General features: G+C 38.9%; 1 protein-coding gene across 5 annotated transcripts; it reads right to left on the reverse strand.

Moving 5' to 3' along the window:
• Positions 1-163: 163 nt before the first annotated feature.
• Positions 164-19,855, reverse strand: LOC121932437 (protein lifeguard 1-like). Of its 5 annotated transcripts, XM_042471055.1 has the most exons (13): positions 19,584-19,855; positions 19,133-19,205; positions 17,520-17,620; positions 17,333-17,431; positions 15,833-16,171; positions 14,830-14,908; positions 12,238-12,291; positions 11,192-11,282; positions 10,165-10,202; positions 9,993-10,080; positions 3,593-3,682; positions 2,542-2,589; positions 164-680 (listed from the first exon to the last, which is right to left on the reverse strand). In XM_042471055.1, the coding sequence occupies exons 5-13, from the start codon at positions 16,158-16,160 to the stop codon at positions 531-533; spliced, it is 966 nt and encodes a 321-aa protein (XP_042326989.1). In that variant the 5' UTR covers positions 16,161-16,171; positions 17,333-17,431; positions 17,520-17,620; positions 19,133-19,205; positions 19,584-19,855; the 3' UTR covers positions 164-530. The 5 variants fall into 5 exon arrangements, with proteins under 5 accessions (XP_042326989.1, XP_042326988.1, XP_042326987.1 ...); XM_042471054.1 differs by lacking the exon at positions 19,133-19,205; XM_042471053.1 differs by lacking the exon at positions 17,333-17,431.
• Between the last annotated feature and the right edge of the window lie 1,939 nt (positions 19,856-21,794).

The following is a 21,794-nucleotide window of genomic DNA, read 5'->3' on the forward strand; positions in this document are numbered from 1 at the left end:
TTGATTTCTGATGAGGACCAAAAAACAATGTCTCGTCTTCTATTGTTGTGGTAAGAACCCACCGCTTTGAGTCCCTATATTGGGAGAAAGGCGGTTATAAGAAAATAATAATAATAATAATAATAATAATAATAATAATAATAATAATAATAATAATAATAATACATAAGGCCACCTGATACATAGGCTTGGCCTGAATTTGAAAACTAAATTGTTTCAGATTATGTTCTGAAATTGTCTGTAGAACATTTATTCAAATTACATTCATGCTTGTGTTCAAGTTTTCAAACTTGCACACCACCATATTAAATCTTCATACAAAGTTTTAATACATTATAAACAAAAATACATATGCAGTAAGTTTAATGTAAGTACAATCCTACCCCAATGTCTAGTTTTATAACTATATTTGTGGGCAGGCTATTTGCTTCCTTAATTCACGATGGTCTATTTTTTCCCCTCCAAGTGCTTTCCAGACTTCCGCTTACGCACCTTCTGTAGCAATCCTCTTTATTGAGCTAACATACTTCTCACTTCATAAAACCAATAAATTGTAATACAAACAAGCACATATTGATAATGTCAATGTAGACATTCAGTACTGCAAAAATATAGTCATCAGGTTGCAGGCGGTAGTGGTGCTTCTTTCCCAGCATTAGTTGTGTATCCACCAACAGATACTTCAACAACAACAGAAAAAGTAGTATGTTACCATTTTTATTCAACATGTTACTTTAAAAACAATTATTTTGCACAATAGTCAACATTGTTAACATATTGTTTCTTACCATAATCATTTTGTCCTTGTTGATAGCTTTAGATCTTTATCTAGAACAGTCTTTCTCAAATTTTTAACCTGGACAAACCCTTGAATTTTTCATGTTTTAGGAAAATCCTGCATAACATTTATATCTTCACTATAAAAAAAGCGTTTTTAAAAAAAGGTTTACTTTTCCCCCAAATGCAATCTCTTATGGAACGCCAGGTTTCCAAGGAACTCTGACTGAGAAACCCTGGTCTCAATGAAAAATAGGTCTCTAGTGCTGCTTAATCCAGAAATAACAGGAGCTGGTTCAAATTTTAAAATATTTTTATTAATTTGTGTGAGATTAAAATGAAGCTGTATAGAGTGTTTGTGACTCCAGAAAAAAAAAATTAGATCCTGCCATGCAGAACTCTATACTATTAAAATCAATGAACTGGATGATGCAATTTAATCTGAATTCAACTCAGTTTTCTAGAAATGACAGCTCCATAAGCAATGAAATATAAAGTCACCCATATACAACTTTAAATATGGCATTCTTTGGGCTTTGATTTGTATTTCTGATTACATTGTTATACCTGTACCTGCTACATTCTTTAAAAAAAACCCAACAGTCTCTTCTCCTAAGAAGTGTTTTAAGTCTGGTCTTCAATAAAGATTTGTTTTCAGTAAGTGCAGCTTTCAAGTGATGCATAAGCTGTTCACATGTAACTGGTTCATGTTGTCACTTGTGCATTTACACTTACAGGAGCTGTACCAGTGGAGAACTTTGCTCTGAATATTCTAGAGCAGAAAGGTATCAAAGTCAAATATTATGCTCTGAACAAGGCACCATACTAGTGCAAGGAAAGAGGGTGGGATGTGTGAATGCAAAAATGACCAATTTGAAGAACCGGAGTTAGAGGTAAACAATCTTTGCTTCTTCACGATCTTTGTGCCATTGTGCATATAGTAAAGAGCAAGCTAACATATTGTGAACATAAGGTTGATGTCACTTTAAAAAAAAATCCACAAGTGGCGCTTGGCTCAAAGATCTTTTTGAGCCTGTACATCCAGCCACAAATAATGGACAAACATCAAGGGCCAGAACACAAAAAAGAAAAAGGCACACAGTTTGGTAAAGGTGGCTGTCGTTGTGATAGAACAAAGCCAGTGAGATCAGGGGGTGGCAATTCAGCCATTTGGTAGCTGAAACACATGGCCCAGCAGCTCACTTGGCCAAAGTTTGGGACAACCCTTAATGATCTTCACAAAGGCCTTGGTAAGAGATAAAGACGCATTGCAACTTGCAGTTAAGAGGGAGTGTACAGTATGTGTGCCCTTCAAGTTTCTGACTTATGGCAACCCTAAAGATGAAGCTATCATGGGGTTTACTTGGCATGATTTGTTCAGAGGAGGTGTGCCATTGCCTTCATTGACTTAGAAGTCTTAATTTGTTCTAAATGTAGACCTATAGTTTAGATAAACTCAGTTTAAGTTTTCCCTATATCCTGCATATTAAGTGAGATAAAAGGGAAGAAGAGCATTGAGTCAAAGGCTCACCACAGTTCCCTATAAAATTAATGACCCCAATTTAAATTATTATCTATCAAAGGGCAGTTTCTTCATGTAGCTCAGATTTAGAGTTATCCATAGAGGGGAAAATCATTAGTATCTTTTCTTATTGCATTGCCTAAAAGTTCATGTTGTGGATAAAGCACATTCTTGTTTGTCATGAAGAAACAGAAAGCATCTCAACAGATTCAGCCTCAGGTTTTCTTATGTTGAAAACTTACTATGCCAAAAAATAGTGTTCCAACTCCAGCATATATTAAACGTAGCAACTACAAAGAAGGAGTTTAAAGTTAGCATCAAGGAAGAATAAACGTTAATATTTTAATATATCCATGTTATTATCAAGAATTAATTAATGCTAACAATCTCTTGTTAAATAGTTTGCATTGTGTGTTGTATATACATTGCATGGTTTTAACTCTATAGATGGTTTATTTTTAAATAACCTCTCTCTCTCACACACACAAACACACACACACACACACACACTCTATATATATATATTCAAGGCTTTGTATGGTGGTGGAACTGATGATGGTGATTTACACTAAGGTGTAAGATAAGAAGGTAAGTCTGCAATGTCTGAAGGTAGTTAGTGACACCTCCCAAGCTAGGTTCTTTGTGTTTCAAAAACATACATAAGATTTATCATCTTTTATCTCTACATCCTAGTACCTAATTCTGTTGTCTCATTATTTTAGTTTCCCTTGTATGAATACTAGTCTCTTGGACTGATTCAGTGTTGTGCATCCATGAAAGACAAGATACTGGCAAGCACTGGGTCAGTGTCAGACAAATGAAAGAGAAGGACCTTTACATGTAAGCAAATTATCTATTCTCTGTTGCTTTCTGGTGGCCCAGACATATCCTGATATATCCCTGTTCATGGTATCTCCTTTTCCATTACCACACTTTATTATCTTACATTCTCCCTTGCTGCTCTTTATACTTGGAACCCCATTCCTAAACACCTACACCATCCATCTCTAAATTACCGTACCATCCCTAGATTAATAGAGGTTCAGTAGACCTGAATTTGAGCTCAATTTATAAATTAAAAATTTATATAGCAGAATCAAAAGTGTCCACAATGTTTTTTGGGGCGAGGGTTGGTGAGTTGGGCAGCACAAAAGCAGGAAGGCACTACACTTCTCTTGAAACTTACACAGGAGGAGAGCCAAAGAACAGAATGAAACAAGTTTGGAGAGACAGGTGGCATTAAAATATAAAATAATTATTCCCTCCAGTTAAAAATAAATGTCCATTACTTACTATTGTTTGGAAGATGGCACCAAGAACTCCAAAAATTAATAATATAAAAAGTAAAATTAACAACACTCCTGATGTAATGGTAAGGTCCCACTAAAAAGAAACAAGACTGAAATCAGAAATGCCTATCATCCAGAAGTAATAAGAATGCAAATAACAAAATATTGTAGATCCATGTGAAAAGGACAAAGGAAGTCCAGTGATATGTGTTTTATGGTAAGCAAGTCAGTGAGGGAATTTGAACAAAGTCAATTTTTAACAACTGCAGTGATATATACTACTTCTTCATGGTCTCTGCGAATCACACAAAGTAAAGCTCGGAAACTTCTGGAATCACTAGGCAAAGCTTAGTTTGCAACTTTTTGGCGGTAGCTCCGCCCATCCCAATATAAACCCCCTATCGGTCCTGCACCTCTACAGTTCCTTTCTTCCAACACATGGGCAGTTAGAGGGAACTGCTTGTGGAATCGCTGTTCTCCAAACGACTTCTGACTGTTCTACTGATTTTGGAATTTGATCTTGGACTGTTTGACTACTCTATTGGAATTTGTCTTGGTGATCGTAGCAAATTGATTGATCCTTGGCCTGCCCTACAACTCTTCTATTCTTGACCGATTGGGTTTGTTCAATGATGGCCTCATTCAAATGTGTGATATGTGGAGGTAAGATCCCCATGATCCCTGCCTATTGTGCTTGGGGGAAGAGAACAATATCTCCTCCTGTTCCTTGTGCAGGTCTCTGACCCCCCCAAGCCCGGAAGAACCAAGACTCCCTCCTGAAAGCGGCCTGATATCAGTAGGCCCTCCAACCGACTCCTGCCTCCAAGGCCAAGGGTGCTTCTTCGAGAGAGAGAGCGCGCCTACAGAGTTCAAAATCAGGGGATGCTGCCTCTAAAAGATCAGGAGATCATTCCCCTAAGGCTAAGGACAAGTCGTCCAAGCATGGTCAGAAATCTGACTGGAATCAGGGCTCTGATCCCAAGTCTTCAACTAAGTGCTCCTCAAAGCATAAGCACCATGCCGAAGAAGCATCTCCATGAAGGAGGGAAAGGTCTGCTGAGCACTTCTCCAAAAGGGGCTGTTCTTCGTCTTCTCCTTCAGGAGAAAAGTTGGATAGGAAGAAGCGTCCCCCCAACTGTTTTGGGCTTTGATCCTACTCAGGCTTGTGTGGCCCTGACACCTCGGTGAACCGAGCCGCTGGTCCTTCCATCAAGAGAACATTTTCTGGAGCTCCAGGTGGTCCAAATTATGTTAGCTCTGAGGGTGAGATTTGTGAAGCCGATTCTCCAGTTCTGACACTGAATGCAGCGGGTGTTGCTTGGCCCCATGAGCCACAGGACCCAACCGCAGCTTGCCCTGGACATCGGGTGGAGGTGACAGCAGAGATCCCTTCCGAGCCCCATCATGATGTGGTTGCTCAAGTGGAGGACGATCCTGTGTTTGAGGAATATCCAAACCTGGTTTACGATTATGTGACTGGTTGCTACTACATGCTAGTCAATATCAATCAACTCCACAAGAGCTCTGCGGACAGATGTTGCTCCGTGAACCAATGTTGCTCCCCGTCACCAGCCCAGTATGCATCGACTTAGACAACTGCCAGTCACACAACACCTGCCTAGGCTCCACTGGTTCTTGCTCTTCAGGGATCCCTGCAGGTGCGCCCTCTTCCTTGAGTCCCGTCCAACACATCCCCGGGATCATCCCGTTCCTCTTCTCCATCTGAACGGTCTGTGAGAAGACTGTCTCCTTGTCCAGCGTTGGTGGTGCACGAAAACGCCTCCCCTCCCAATGATATCAAAACCTTTGCAGAACAGGTAATCCGGATGTCCAACACTCTTGGTATCAATGGTGTTTATCAGACGAGCTCTTAAAGAGGTACTATTCCAGTGTGACTCCTCTAGCTGCCTCCTGTTGCATGCTGGGATTGGCAGTTTTAAGGAGGGGTATTTAGAATTCTCAGGCAGAGAAGTTCAGCTCCTTAAAACTGCCAATCCCAGCATGCAACAGGAGGCTGCTAGAGGAGTCACACTGGAATAGTAGCTCTTTAAGAGCATAGTGTGATAAACATCAATGTCAACCATACCAAGGAGGATCCATTGGACCCCACTGAGCAACGGATATATGAGAAGCTTCCATTGGCTTTCTGCCTTCCATGCAGAAGATCGTCCAACGACCTTGGCAGAACCCGCCTACCATCCTGTCAAGAGAAATAGAAAATCTATACCAGATTACACCATCCTCAGCATCCTGGTTCTTTGAACACCTGAGGCCAAATTCTGCTATTGTTGGGGAGGTCCAGCAGTCTTTTACCCCAAAGCCCTCCTCATCTCTAACAGACAAGGAGGGTAAAAGGTTGTACAGAATAGGGAAGAAGCTTTACGTGGCCACTGTTCTTGACCTCAAGGTCGCAAACTATTCCACCTACATGGGGGCCTACCAGCAGCATATCTGGGAGGGGATGCTACCCATCATTGACAACCTGCTGGACAAGAAGCGGCTGGTGGCTCTGGCTCTACATTCTGAGGCGCACACATTGGGAGCCCAGCAAATCAACTCAGCTCGACACTCAGTCGATTGCATGGCCAAGGTTTTGTCAGGTTCAATTTTGCTCCGACACCATGCTTGGCTTCAACTTCCGACTTGACACTGCAACCCTGGACTTTGATTGAGGACATGCCATTTGATGATACTGGACTATTCAGCAAAGACACAGATGAAAAGCTGAATTTCTGGTACAAAATGAGAACAGCACGAGGCGACATGGTATGTCCTCCTCCACTTACAGGTGCAATTCTAGGCATAGGTACGGAGGCCAGCGCTCTAGCTATCCAAAATCCCAGTGCCCATACCGTTCCTTCCAACAACAGGAATGCCAGTACCCCACCCTAGACCAAGGGCGCCAAACATACCCATCCCAGTCATCTTCATCTGGTCACCGCCAGCCTCCTCAGCAATGGTACCAGCAAGGGTACCAAAAAAAGAGCTCAGACCAAGGCAGGAAACAACTGTGATCAGACAGAGCCCACTCCATCTTGACCCCTTTCGGGGATAGGCTTGGCCCTTCTTCCAACTCATAGGCCATGGTGACTTCCGACTCTTGGGCTCACACTATTATCTGTTGAGGCTATGCCCTAGAGTTTGAAGAACTCCTGCCCACCGGAACTGTGATTTCCACCTCCCCCTCAGGCACCCTGCTCAACAAAGTGCACTCTCTGTTACAAAAAGGCTCTATAGAGCCCGTTGACTCCACTTGGACCCATAGCTGTTTTTTCTCTTGTTATTTTTTGATACCAACACCAACTTGGAGCCTTGAACTGGTCCTTGCCTTCCTATTGGGGAAGCCCTTCGAACCCATGCCCTTAGGCTATTAATTTGGAAAACTGCCTTCCTGGTGGCCATCACCTCCACTCCACATGCGAGCAAGATTTGTGCTCTGTGGGCTGACCAGCCCTATCTTTGTTTTCATAAAGACAAGGTCGTGCTCCCACCCAACATATCCTTTCTTCCCAAAGTGATGTCATCCTTCCACCTTGGACAAACAACTGCACTTTTCAAGTTTGAAAGTTTATTGTGCCATGTTTTAGATATATGAATGACAGTTTAATGCATACTTGAGTTTGATTGTTCTTATTGCTTATCCTTGAAAATAATGAATGACATTTGACAAGTACATCATACATGACTTGCCATATGAGATGCACATTACAGTTTATTGGTTTGTTGTTGTTAATAAACACAACTTGTTTCAACTTTAAGAATTGTGTCATGAAACTCCCTCCTCCACTGACCAAAGCTTGTCAGTCTAACCCATTTGTGTGATTCGCAGAGACCACAAAGAAGGAGGACAAGTTGCTTACCTATAAGTATAGTTCTTTGAGTGGTCATCTGCGAATTCACATAAATCCCGCCCATACTCCCCTCAGTCGTGTTTCGCTCATTATTAATTCACTCTGTCCCTACTATATGGTGTACTTATGGAACTGGAGAGGCGCAGGACCAATAGGGGGTTTATATTGGGATGAGTGGAGCTACCACCAAAAAGTTGCAATCTAAGTTTTGCCTAGTGATTCCACAAGTTTCTGAGCTTTACTGCACAGGTGCAGAATATCCTATTTGTGTGAATTTGCAGATGACCACTCAAAGAACTACAGATTCAGGTAAGCAACCTGTCCTTATAACATTGGGCCCTTGCCTTACATGGGGGATCCGTTCCGGACCCTCCCCCCGCCGCATAAGGCAAATAATGCATATGCTCAAGTCCCTTTGAATATAATGGGGCTTGTGCATGGCAGCACAGCAGCATGCACACGCCACAGGCGCACTCTCCATTCATTATATTGCAGCGCAGCTTCAGCGTAAGACGCAGGCACACTGTATATTGTAACAACAAACCTTGTGAACCAATGACCAAGAAAGAGTCTATTATAAGTTCTGCATGTAAATAAAAGTTATTTTCTTTTTGTTCACAAAGGAGTGACCTGAAGTAATTTCAAAACATGTTACCAAGAATATTAAAAACACTTAATAGTAGGGGCATTTAAATCAACGGGAGAACCAAGGGTTAGAGAGAGAGAGTTTTGAGGGAAAAGAAGCCTCAAACTATTTAGGTTAAGAAAGGAGAAAAATCCTGTGTAGCCCAGTGGTCGTCACATAATTTGGTGCCAATCGGTGGCATCTGAGAGACCCAGTGTGAGGGGATCTGAAAGACTGAGTGTAAGAGATCTAAGAGATCCAGTCATCACACCATCTTCAGGTCTTCCAGTTCTATCTAGGAAGAGGCACAGCTTGCATATCAGCCAAAGCTGATAATAAGCACTCCTGGTCATCACATCTATCTGGGCTGACATTTAGAAAGATATACATCTAGGAGTACTCCCAAACTGTGAGCATAGTCTTTCAGGGCAAGTGTAACCCCACCCTGACCAGTTAACATACCACCCGACCCGGATTAGCCCCCTTAGTATTAAACATCTCTCTCTTCTTTGGATTCAGTTTCAATTTGTTTTTCTTCATCTAGCCTCCTCCTCCAGGCATTCATTCAGAGGGGACACACTATCATTAGCTGAGGCTGTATTTGGAGGCATGAAGAAATAAATTTGGGTGTCATCAACCTACTGAGATCACCCCACCTCATGCCTCCGGATGTTCTCTCCAAGGGGTTTCGTGTAGATGTTAAAAAGCATTGAGAATATATGTGCTAACAATCATCCACAAAATAAAGGAAAGGCTGCAACTGTATATACGGTATAACTTTAGTGGAAACCACATATGGGAATGGCCTCTTTCCTAGATTAACTTGCCTATTGGACTTTGAGGTGAACATTACTGACTCAAATTTGGACTTCTCCCCCTTATAAGTCCAGATCAGCTAACACAAGAGAGAAAACAATTCAGAAATAGTATCTAACTTCCGCCCAGTTATCAAGAATAGCTATAAATTTCCCATCCCACCATTATGCTGGAGGAATTGCAAATAGATTGGCTACTATCTCCATGTGTAGATAGGATTTTCCAAAGTTAAATCTTTTGAACACCAATCATAAACTAGATCTCACTTATCACCAAACAAATGATCAATTTTTGTCCTGCACTTTTGTTACTCCATTTGTATACCAAAGAAAACAGTGCTCTGAAACACATAAACCTTATTGCCTTCCTTCTGGCTGCTGCAAGAACTGAAATAGCTGCCTGCTGGAAGACAGGAGATTGAACTCTAGAAAAATGGTGGACTAAAGTTTGGAATACATGGTTACTTGAAAAACTTTCCTACACCATCAATTCTTGTAATGGTCAAAAGTAATCACACTCCTTTTATGAAGACTGGTCAACATGTATTGATTATATTACTGCTATCTCACATTTGCTCAAACCATTGTCAGATACTCCTGATTTATGGAGAGACACTTTCTGCTTGAACCTGACTGCACCTTGAAATGTTCCCTAAGTGAAGTTTTGTGTTCATCCTAATCATACAATGTCATCTGGATAACTACCCTAAAGAAATAGTTTCTTAGGCATCCCTTATATGTGTTTTCTGTTAACTCATATCCTAAGCCTGCTTTCAGGGGATTGTTGTTGCTGTATACCTTCAGATTGCTTCTGACTTATGGCAACTCTAAGGCAAACCTATAGTAGAGTTTTCTTGACAAAATTTCTTAAAGGGGGGTTGCCTTCCTCTGAAGCTGAAAGAGTGTCTTGCTCAAAGTCATCCAGTGGGTTTCCATGGCTGAGTGGGGATTCAGATCCTGCTCTCCAGAGTTATAGTATAGTCCAACACTACATCATGCTGGCTCTCTGTTATACCACACTATCTCCACTCAGAAGACAGAACACATCTAACAGTGACTTAACCATCCATATCTCAAATGGTTATGTAAGAAATTTAATCACAGACTGCTTACTTTTGTCTGAAGAGCAAAGACAGACAATCCAAACGTTATAAATGTAGTGGCACCAACAGCCCACATCACAGCTTCTGCATCAAAGAAGCTAAGCAAAGAAGGACACATAAATGTTTCTATGACACATAATTATATCAGTGCACTCAATTCAAACTGTTGATTAACAACTTACGCTGCAATTGATCCAAGCAAGGTACCTTGAAGAACAGTCTAAAAATAAAATAGAAAAATAAAAATATAACATACTCATGGAAACATAAAACCCTGTTCTTGTGAATTCATAGTATTAATTTGCATAAGGCCCTTTTTGCACTTATTCCTGTAAGAGGAAGTATATTCTCCAACTGAGGAGGAGCTCTGATGGCATTCTTTAGTGTGCAGAATCCATCCATTTTACTATTTCCCAACCAGCAAATCTAAGTTTATAATGGGTTGTGAGAACATTGTTTATATAATATTGTCTGTGTCAAGCTCTGTAAAAACTTTGTATCAGGGACTGAAGAATGGACAGACTGTGCAAGTTTTGCTACAAGTGAATTCAAAATGGTTCCTATCTGAAGCTTCAATTCTCCATGCACCCATTCACAAAACACTTTGTACCATACTATCACTACAAATGTAGTAGTGCACTGCATGAGTACGTTCCAGTCCAGAAGGTGATCGGTCTATAAAAGCCATGAATTACATGTAAAGGCATTTTATTTCCATATAAATACACTTGGTAAAATAGCTTTACAGACCAGTTTCATGAATTGCAAGCTGGTGCACCCATTATTATTCCAGCTCCATTATTATGGCAGCACAGTAATTGATACTGGAGAAGTACTCTAACTCTGTAGCCACACATTAAGAATTTAGCATGGTTACCAAGGATATACAAATATTTTCAAAATTAAATTTCTCAAACTGAAGCGGAACAAGGAGAAAAGGAAATTCTGTAGATGGTCATAGAGGACACTACCGAACATAGTGATGGATGCCCACAATACTCATGCAAGAATGTGACATGCAGTAATCACAAGGATACACTTGTGAAGAAAGGTTTGATTTTCCCCCAGATTTTCAGTATCTCTTAGAAAGAACTGTTCACCACAAATACATCTCTGCTGCATAGGAAGTAAAGTACTGATAACAGTGATTAGCTTACTTCACTGAAATAATGTATGCTAACATGAAAATAACATTCAACATATACTTACAAATATAAATAACAAAATGATGTTCAGTGGGAATTTTCTGCGGGCATGATCACAACAGGCTAAAGCAATAGCCAGTATCAAGATTGCTGGTCTTAAAAAAAAGAACAAGATCATCATCATCATCATCATCTCTTACTTGCCTCTCCCCAAAGTTTGAGGTGGGGTACAACATAGATTAAAACGCATAAAGCCATTTAAACACAGTAAGTGAAAACACAAACACAGGATACTTTACACCTTCTAACAGCTTGAAATACTCTTAACTGGTACTATACTGACTCAGGCGTCTTTTTAGAACTCTAGTGACTATCTTAATTCTTCTTGTATCATAAACCTAAACACAAGAGACAACTGTATGAACATAATGATGAGGTGGTTAGATAACCTCTCTTTAATCAAAACTAACAAAAAACAGTTCTTAAAATCCAATTGGTTGGAAGTACAGACACAAAATAAAGATTGTTTTCATATTTGGTTGAACTGTCAACTGGGGAGAAATTTGAATGTTATTAGAATAGTAGTAAAATCTCCTTGAGGCTGTCTGTTCCATTAGATTAGTTCTTTTTCCTGACTTGTACAAATTTAATATATTAAAAGACAGATTATTATTGTCTTATCACAGCTTGAACGGATATATTCATTCAAAATATTTATTATACCATGCTTAGAGGAATAATAGGATAAAATATCAGGAATAGTATTAACTCAGATGACAAACTAAATACAAAAATTGAATGGTTGTATTGAATATGATGGTCAACAAACAGCTGTAGTTAATCTCTAACATCAAATATGCAGTCATTTTTCTCAGCATCAAAAATAATTTTATTATTTACTTGACTTATTTCCCGGGAGAAATAATGACATTTACTGGTCTAAGTTTTTGCTTGTTCATTTTGTATTTCTGGCTTGTTGTTGTTGTTTTGTCTTATAAATATTTGCTTTGTTGATTGTTTTTTTTTTAAAAAAACACACATATTTTATTATAATAAGGCATGGTAGGAAAGGTGTGTGATTTAAATGACACCTATATCCATTATACTTACAAGAGGGTATAACAAAACCATGGTCGCCTACGTACCCATATTGTAAGATATTTCCTAGACAAAAAAAGAAAAGGGGTTAAAAGCAGTTAGGAAATCTTCAGAGTAGATGGATTAATATTTTATTCTTTATTTTTTCTATCCAAGCTCTCTCGCAATAAAGGTGTATCAAAACATTCTTTGATGGTCTTCTGTTCAAGTACTAACCAGCCCCAACCATGTTTGTTGTTGTGTGCATTCAAGTTGTTTCTGATCTATGATGATCCTAAGGATCACGAGGGATTTTTTTTAGCAAGAAGTGGTTTTGAGGCTGAGAGAATGTGATTAGTCCAAACTCACCCAGTGGGTTTCCATGGCCAAGCAAGGATTCAAATCCTGGTTTCCACAATCAGCATCCAACACTCAAACCACTACACTATGCTGGCTCTGTGCAACCCTGTACAGCTTCTAAGATGTATTCAGGTTAGTATGATACATGGTTATGTTTAAATACAGGGTCTGAATTATGCATTTATTAATACGTATGTAGCTAAAGGAATCACAGCTTAAGTATTTGTAAATCCTATGCAAAGATCTCATTCTTCTTACCTTTATTAGGGAAGGGCAGATTCACATAGGCACTCTGGAAATGTTCTAACATCTTACCTGGCTGGTGAATGAACACTTTAGGAAAGTATAACAGATTGTTTTTAACAGGATGTTTAATCTGTTTACCAAAGCTTTTGGATTACAGTGCCACAGAAACAGATTACTACAGATTGTTTCTAGTCTTCTTTGTGTATTTGTTCTATTTGGTTTGTTGCTTAAATGCCAGAGATCTCCAGTTATTCCTAAACAAAGACCTTCCTAACTGCTGTCAGAGCTGACAATAGAGTGTTAGATGGACCAAAAGTCCATCTTTCTATGTTCTTATAGTGAAAGAATGGTGAGATTTAAGATGCAGACTCTTCCACATTAAACTATGTCATAGAATCCAGGAGGCAACCAAAAAGGGGGGAAATCTAATGGGTGATTCCAGCACCCCTCATATCTCACCAGGTAAATGTACATACAGAATGGGATGGGCCAAAGGTTAAATATCTAGACATAATATCTCATGGTGTCATCTGTCTAGTGCAGACAGACAGAGAAGAAAAACAATATAAAAGCAACTTCTTGATACAAAAATCTGCTGCCCCTTCACTGTGACTGTTATACAGATATTCATTCCTAAAAAAGGCAAAAGAGACAGATGTCTCTTCTAACTAGGACTGAATGAAACCTCTTTTAGACTTACAGGGGGCCAGTGGTGAACTGTTCTGGTCAGATTCTCAGTATTAATATTTGGACATGTCCCCCCCCCCCCCGAAGTCCCAGTGTATGTTTCCAGTAGGAAATGTGGTAAATATTCCCAAGAAAAAGATGTAACCACGTGTGACACTTTCAGTGGTTAAGCATGGTAGTCAAATTATGGAGAAGCAAGTGGAGGAAGGCCTTTGGTGACTGGTGCGGCCATGTCAGGGGGTGGAGAGTCTGTTCTGAGATTTGACACTGAATGGGCTATCCAAAGTGCTGAACCTATTTTGGGGGCAGGAGTCAGGACCTTGGATAGTTCTAATTTAACATCTAGATTTGGCATCTTATTGCACTAGAAAAGAAAGCCAAAACTGAGCAGGAGAGTAATGTTTCAGTTGTCTTTCCACAGGAGACAGTTAAACAGATTTCTTTGAGTTTTTTTGTCAAAACAGATTTCTTCAGCTGGACAAAGAATTTGCTTTGACAACTTTCTCATTTGGGAAGAGAACTGAAGCACCACAATATCATGCAGTAAGGCACAGGGAAAGGTGCTATTCTCCAGCTCTGTTTTGGCCTTTTTTTCTAGTGTGATAAACATGGAGTAGATTCACAGGTGATATGAGAACTACCAATCACCACTATGAGGAGTTCAGCAAAATCCACAAGTCATGTTTCTCACTTCTCCCAGTTTTAGATACCTCAGGTCCACCATTGTGGGTATGTGGAGATGTCACCAAAGTTAAGGAGAACAGACCCCACCTCTCCCCAATAAAACAAGCACTGAACATGGATGGTTTAGACAGACAGGCTGAGTAAATGAAGTAATGCAAGAGCAGGAGACATTCAGTTCTTTTCAGTCAGATACACAGCCATATTTGTGACGTGATCCAGGTGGGGAGGGGCATGAACACACTTTGGGTAGAAGAAGTCCCACTGTAGTGACTTAAACTGGCACTGGGAGCATTACAAAACATAGGGGGTCACAGTCTTGCTCTGGTCTCTGAAATACAAACACAAAGGAAGCTAGCAAGCTCTCACATAAGACAGAGGTTCCACTATGGGTAAGTTTTGTTCCTTGGATACTGGGCCCATAGGAAACATAACCCTTCTGAATGGAACAGGCTGGTAAAAGTAGAAGTAGCTGCCCCAAAGATGCTAAAACAATAAGTTAGCGGGGGAGATACAAAATGCAGAAGCCCAGCCCAATTCCAATGCCTCTGGAATTCAAGTACTAGAGAAGCTAGCAAGGTCTGCCCTGATAAACCAAACCTAGGCCCACTGTAATGTATCTGGAAAACTGTGATTATTAGCTATACTTACCAGTAGATGAACAAGCATATTATACCAACAGTGAAGCCAAGCTGAACTGTCAACATGAGGTATATTTTTCTGACAAAAGCTAGAGAAGCAATACAGAACTCACTTTAGGTTATATATTACAAAAATTAGATTTATCAAATTTTGTTTTGGACTTGGAAGTTACAAAGAAGACAACAATGGACTTATAATGACTGGACAGCTATTACAACTAGAGATGGAGATACAATCTAGGATTCACTACTGAATCCTAGCTACTGAAGGGCAGTTGATTCAAGACCTCCCTGCATCTCCCTGCATATGGGGCTGGTATGCACCCACTGTTTCCCTATCATGCTAAGAGGTTTCATATACATGCTATTATAGGGTGGATTAAGCCCTCCCTGCTGCCACTGTCTCTCAACCTCATTGCAATCAAACTCACAAGATATTAGCTAGTATCTATTTTCAATTTACTGAAATTTACTGAATAAATGAACAGTACAGTCACCCCTCCAAGTCTGCAGACTTGAAAATCCGTGGAGGAGTGACCATCATTAACCTCAATGATATGCGTGCCCATGGCATGCCCCCTGCATGCATGTGCCCCATTCAAGCCTATGGGGTTTGAATATGCACACGTTTTGGAACTTGCAGTGGGGTGCAGAATGGCTCCCCCACAAGTTCCAAGGGGTGACTGTATATGTGTTGTTTGTGGTAGGGGAAAAGAAGAGTAATGCAAATTAATTAGAAAACTTAATTGAGTGGCTTTTTAGATCTCATGCCCCAGCTTGGCAGTTTCTGGACTCTGTATTACAAATCCTACCATCTCCAGGCATTAATCAGATTGTAGAATTTATAGACAGAAAAATACTTCTGAAAGAGCCAGTAATAAATATGTTACCTAAGAGAAAAGGTACAATTACATATCATTTTCTGCTAATCTCCCAGTTTATTTTTTTAATTATCAGTTTAATAAATTATTTAAACCTTGCACAAGTCTGATGGGAAAAATTGCTGCCAATACCTCTCCGGACGGTTCTATCTGAAAAGGGACCTTCTTCTTCTCCAAGTGTTGACATTTGTTGGCGTCTAATATGAGCTGATCGTGCTCCTCTTGGGCGTCTTCCACGTGATGGCAAAGATCTTGCTGTTCTTACCATTTTTGGAAATTCTGTGTATTCATCGTGAGGTTTTTCTCCAATATGTTGCTGATTGCTAATAGGTGACAAATCTTCTCCCTTAACTGAGTTTGTGACTTCAGGAGAATCTCCACCAGGATGTTGGTATTTGATGTATAGTATGTCTCCAAGAAAACATATTGGCAGGCTACTCTCCATCTTAGTTATGTACATTCCAGTTACACCTTCAGATTAATCCCAGAAATGTATCAGTTAGTCATTATTACACCTGAAATACAACCTCAATCATGAACACAATCCCTCCAGGTTCACAGGGTCTTACTGTCACAATCTTTCCACAACTAGTTACAACTCACATCCGCCCCAACCAAAATGGCCAATGATAAGAAAGTATGGGGTTTGCAGTCCAGAACAACTGGAAGGGTCTGGATTGGTTAAGGCTGTTATAGTAGTATATGTATGGTAGCCTTAAAACCAGAAGACTTTAAAATTAAGTGAGGAGGTGATAGAAGCAATCTTCCTTTAAACTGTTCCTAAAACAGCACTATGACTGAGAGGAGGATGGAGGAAAACAAACAACAGGGAAAATACCATTATATTAAGGACAAATTATATCATATTCCTGTAAATTAAGATGAGATACAACAAGCTAAACACTATTCTCAGCAATGACAATTTAAGGCATATAAACACATGTGTTTATCTGTTTTTGTCATATATTAATAAATAATAAATAACAATTTCAGAAACTGATGGTCACATAATTTTAAAACAGGTTGCATTTAATGGTCTATATATTCTGTTCCTATGAAATCTAGATTCTTCAAAACAGATGGTTAAAAGAACACATAACTGCCTTCTATGAACTATTTGTGGCTTGAAAAATACATGATGTAGTTTAAAGCTTGCTAAAGTTATTTGAAAAGCAGCTAAATGGTAACCATATCTGCTTTCAAAGCCAGATCAGGGTTGGGTCAAACTCAGGACCATTACAGTAAGTCTCAAGAGTGAAGACTCAATTAGGTTGGAAATAGTATCAGGACTAAAATGCTAAGTGGCATAAAATCATGTTGTTAAATTATTGCCTACATTTAAGTGTCTATGAAGCCAAATGCAGATGTGGTAGGTTACACGCTAAAAGCTGGAATTCCAGAGCAGGGAAGTTGGAACAGAAGTTGTGGATCTAAGAGGGCAATAAGGTAACCCACATTCACTTCTGGGAACTTCATTTTAAAAGGACATAGATAAGTTGGAGCAGGTTCAGAAAAGGACAGTAAGGATGATACAAGGTATGCAGAACAAAACATAAGAGGAAAGGTTAAAGGAGCTGGGCATGTCCAGAGTAGAGAAGAGAAAACTGAGAGCTACGTGATTGCAATCTTTACTTCAAGGTTTGTTACAGAGAGGAGAGTACAGGCTTGTTCTCTTCTACCCCAGAGGGTTGAACTTGGTCTAACAATGTTAAGTTGCAGGTAGGTAGATTTCTATTGAACAATAGAAGGAAATTAATGAGAGTGAAAGAGGTTTGATAATAGATTCTATGATTCTGTTTACTGCCTCTAGTACACTTACCCATTGTTTTAATCATGGACCATAATACCCATGAATGATAATTTCTCTATTATCACTTCTCATTAAGAGGATTTGGAAGTTAAGATGCAGGTAAAATTTATCTGGTTAGTGAGGGAAGAAAAACAGTGTTTAATAAAACAAGAAACATTTCCTCTTTAGACAAGTGAAACAGCCACAATCTATTCAACTATATTCAAACAACTCACTTTTACGGCCTTTCAAGGAATGATACATTAATTCTCATCTAAGATTTTTTTTTTTGAGGAAGACTATCTATCTATCTATCTATCTATCTATCTATCTATCTATCTCACAGTATTGTTGAAAGGCTTATGCCAAAAGGTATCAGTGTGACAATTTTTAATTTTCTCTCTTTCTGTACCTTAAATTAAATCCTACATAATGATGTCAAAGCTTAGATTTCTGTTTAGGTATTATGTAAATGTATTTTAAATTTCAGCAGCAAGACACTCATATAATATTAGCATATCTGATCATATGAAATATTATTAATCCCCAAATCATCAAATCAGTGTTTTTGATGGAATGCATTTGCTTTAAAAACACACACACAGAGCAGTTAAAAACTATGCAGCAGTTTCCTTCATAAACAAAATCTAGTTCATTCCATGCAAAAACAGTTTCTCAGTAGAGAAATAATAAGTTATATTGACAATTCTAATATTTATCTGTCTAAACTCTTAAAACTATATAATACAAGCATGATTTTTTTTTTAAATCCAGCCATCATCTATACATTGCTTTATTTATATAGCACCTTTCTCCAGGCTGGGACTTAGCGCAGCTTAGATAAAGGCAGAAAATATAATAAATACATATGTAATTAAAAACATGCCAAGTTAATATAACAATAATAATAACAATGCACATGGAATTAATATTTAGTGTATCCACTGACTGCAGTACATGGAGACACTACAAGTGTGCATTTAAAATCTTACTTTAAAACAAATATTAAGAACAACACAGCAGCAAAGCTACCTTGAATCCTATATTGGGACAAAGGCAGGATATAAATCCAATAAATAAATAAATAAATAATCCCTTTTCTTGGAAATTTTTCCCCAAAGCCTTGCTGAAAAATAAAGGGCTTAATTGTGGCCTAAGGGACAACAAAGAAGGAGACATTTTAGCTTCTCTAGGAAGGAAGTTCCAAAGTGTGGCAGCTCACAGAAAATAATTTAAATGCTAATACACAGAAACATTAACTAGAAAATGTTATGCAAATGTTTTGATTATAGTTAAAATTTATGCATTATTTACTTGGACTGGAAAGTAAAGTATGTTTTTCCTGAGAGCCTAATAATTCAAAGGTAAGAACATTCCAACTAGAACAAGTAGATGCTTGTTTCTCTGAATACCTTGTAATAGCCTACTGTGCAGGGCTGTGATGGATTTAATAAATAACCCCCCACCCCCACCCAACACCATTCCCTAAACCCTAGGGCACAGTTATGGCAACCCTAGGCACAGAGGAAAGGCTAGATACACATGTGATGAAATAACTGTACGGTATGTACCGTATCTTATTTGTTCTTTTAAACTGATGTGTACTTTAACTGATGTGTCTGTTAATTGTTATTGTTCCCCACCTTGATTCATGGGGAGAGGCAGGTAAGAAATCATCATCATCATCATCACCACCACCACCATCATCATTTGGATCTGTAATGGCAGAATAACATATTTTCCCTATCTTTTTAGTTTTCCTTTTCATTACAATTAAGATTGATGGGTCAGAGCCCTACTGTCTTTTAGGGACTTATCACACAGCTTTTAAAATCAACTTACCGCTCCCAAATTGAATTCTAATTCTGGAGCAGCAAGTCGATTTTAAAAACTGTGCGATAAGCCCTTCAGTTATGTCTTTTGGGGAGAGGAGACTTTTCTATTTCTTCTCTGTGCTTTTTTTTCTTCCTGTTTTTCCCCCTGAATGTATATCATTTTGATTTTTATTGTCAAATAGATAAATTTGCTAGTGTTAAAAATCAATAAACAAATTACAAAAAAAAGAAGAATAAAAGAAAAGACAGGGCTACCTACCAAGGATATATAAATCTTTAGCAACTCTGTGTTGGTTTTCAGCAAGAGCACTATGGTAACATGATATGCAGAAGCTTCAAGCAACAGAATTCCAAAGCTGGCAGTTAAGTAAAAGAAATGTAGTAGAGGGCCCAAGTAGAGAAGGCATGTGAAGAAAAGGTAATGGAGGAAAGATCACTGATTTTTACTACATATCCCCATATGCCTAGATACCATGTAAATGAATCCAGAATAACTATGACACTATGGGCTGCATCAGCATTGCAGAAATAATCAAGTTTTACAATGCTTTAGCCACCAAGGCTCAGTGCTAGGGAATTTTGGGAACTGTAGTTTTGTGAGACATTTAGCTTTCTCTGTTAGACAGCTCTAGTGCCCCATTGAACTACAATTCCCAGAATTCCATAACATTGAGGCATGGCAGTTAGAGCAGTGTCAAACTGGGTTATTTCTGCAATGAGGATGCAACCATGTGTTCATACTAGCTTTGTGTATTTGTCTCTAGTCACGCCACATAAAATTTGCGTAAATAATTGCTGGGTATCAAGGCCGGCCAATCTAGAGTCCTGCTTGTCTGTCCTGTTCCTTATAATTCAGCTTTTTTGGATGACCTCATGTCATATTATTCTGAATCCCACATTTTCGTCACACAGATTTAAAGTCGGGGCAGGAGTTGATTTGGGTCAGAACATTAATACAAAGCAGCAGGAAACAAACAAACAGAGGGGTTATGAACTCCCCCTTCTGCCAAACCAAAAGTTGTTTGTTTCCTGCTGTTTCATATTGTGACCCAAATCAACACTTGCCACTGACTTTAAACCTATACTGTATGACTAAAACATGGGATTCAAAATATTATGACTTGTCATTCAAAGAACAGACAAAAAATATTTATTCAGACAGCATGTAGAAAAACAGTGGAAATGTAACAACAGCATCCAACTTGGACAGCTTTAAAGAGGGAGTGGAAAGATAAAACTATCAATAACTACTAGTCATGATGGTTATAAATTGCTTCTAGTATCAGAAGTACTTTGCCTCTGAAAACTAGTTGATGAAATAACATAAAACAAGTTAAATAAATGAGTAAACAAACTAATTGTTACTGAACAAGAGGATATCATAGGCTTCTTATAAGCATCTCGTTGACTGCTAAAGAAACAGAATGTAGAATCCAACATTATTATTCTTACATTTAAACAGGACTAATCTTAATATCAACAAAAGTACAAGCATTTTTAGCAGCTCAATGCCAACTCATCCATCACACACTGTGGACATCAGAAAATTTTTGGGTGCAAAACCTCATGTATAAGTCGAGGGAAGGTTTCAGGGTCAAAATCCTGGGTTTTGATATGATCGGTGGATAAGTCTAGGGTAAAACTTAGGGGGCTATAAGGAAGGATGGAAATGCCACTTCCATCCCTCCTTCTCCTTCTCTGGACCTCTCCCAACCAATTCCCAGGTGCTGGAGGAGAGGTTTTAATATTGGATTGGGAAAGGAAGCAAGTGGATTTAAATGGGGAGTTTTTTTCCAACAGGAAACAAAGGCTTGCAAAATAACTGGAGGGGGAAGGAATTGGTGTTCAATGGAGATTGGGGCGTCAGGCTTGCTAGTTTTAGGACCCTTCTAAGCAGGACTGGTGTACTGATCCTTATGTAAGTCTACCCCAAATTGTAGGGTCAATTTTGGGACATAAATTTCTCAACTTATAGTCAAGTATATATGGTATGTACCTAATGAATACTCTTACTTGCCCTGTAAGGATGGGAAACCTGTAGCCCATCAATCCTTTTTGGATTCCATCTCCCATTAGCTCCAGTCAATTTAGGTCTGGAACACACTGCAGAAATAATCCAGTATGAAACTTTGAAAACTGTGTGCACCTGGAACTCTTGTATTTGTTGTGTTCACATTCCCTTGATTAATTTTGGCTGCCCCTTTTCTTTGGATGCCTAAACTGTACAGTATTTCCAAATGCTCAACTGAAGTTCAAAGTTACTGCAGTGCTATAAATTTTTAAGTGTTTTAAGGGAAGAATTACAGTTGTCTTTCCACATTCTCTAGAGTTAGGGGTGAAGAAGGACTCCTGTGAATGTGGGAAAACAGCAAATATACAAAGAAACTATATTCTTTTTACCTGAAAAAACACCAATCTAGGAATCTCCAGATCCTCCTACAAATGCCTAGAGAAGTGCTTTCTATAGGAA

This window comes from Sceloporus undulatus, chromosome 6, assembly GCF_019175285.1.
Source record: "Sceloporus undulatus isolate JIND9_A2432 ecotype Alabama chromosome 6, SceUnd_v1.1, whole genome shotgun sequence".
Lineage (NCBI taxonomy): Eukaryota > Metazoa > Chordata > Lepidosauria > Squamata > Phrynosomatidae > Sceloporus > Sceloporus undulatus.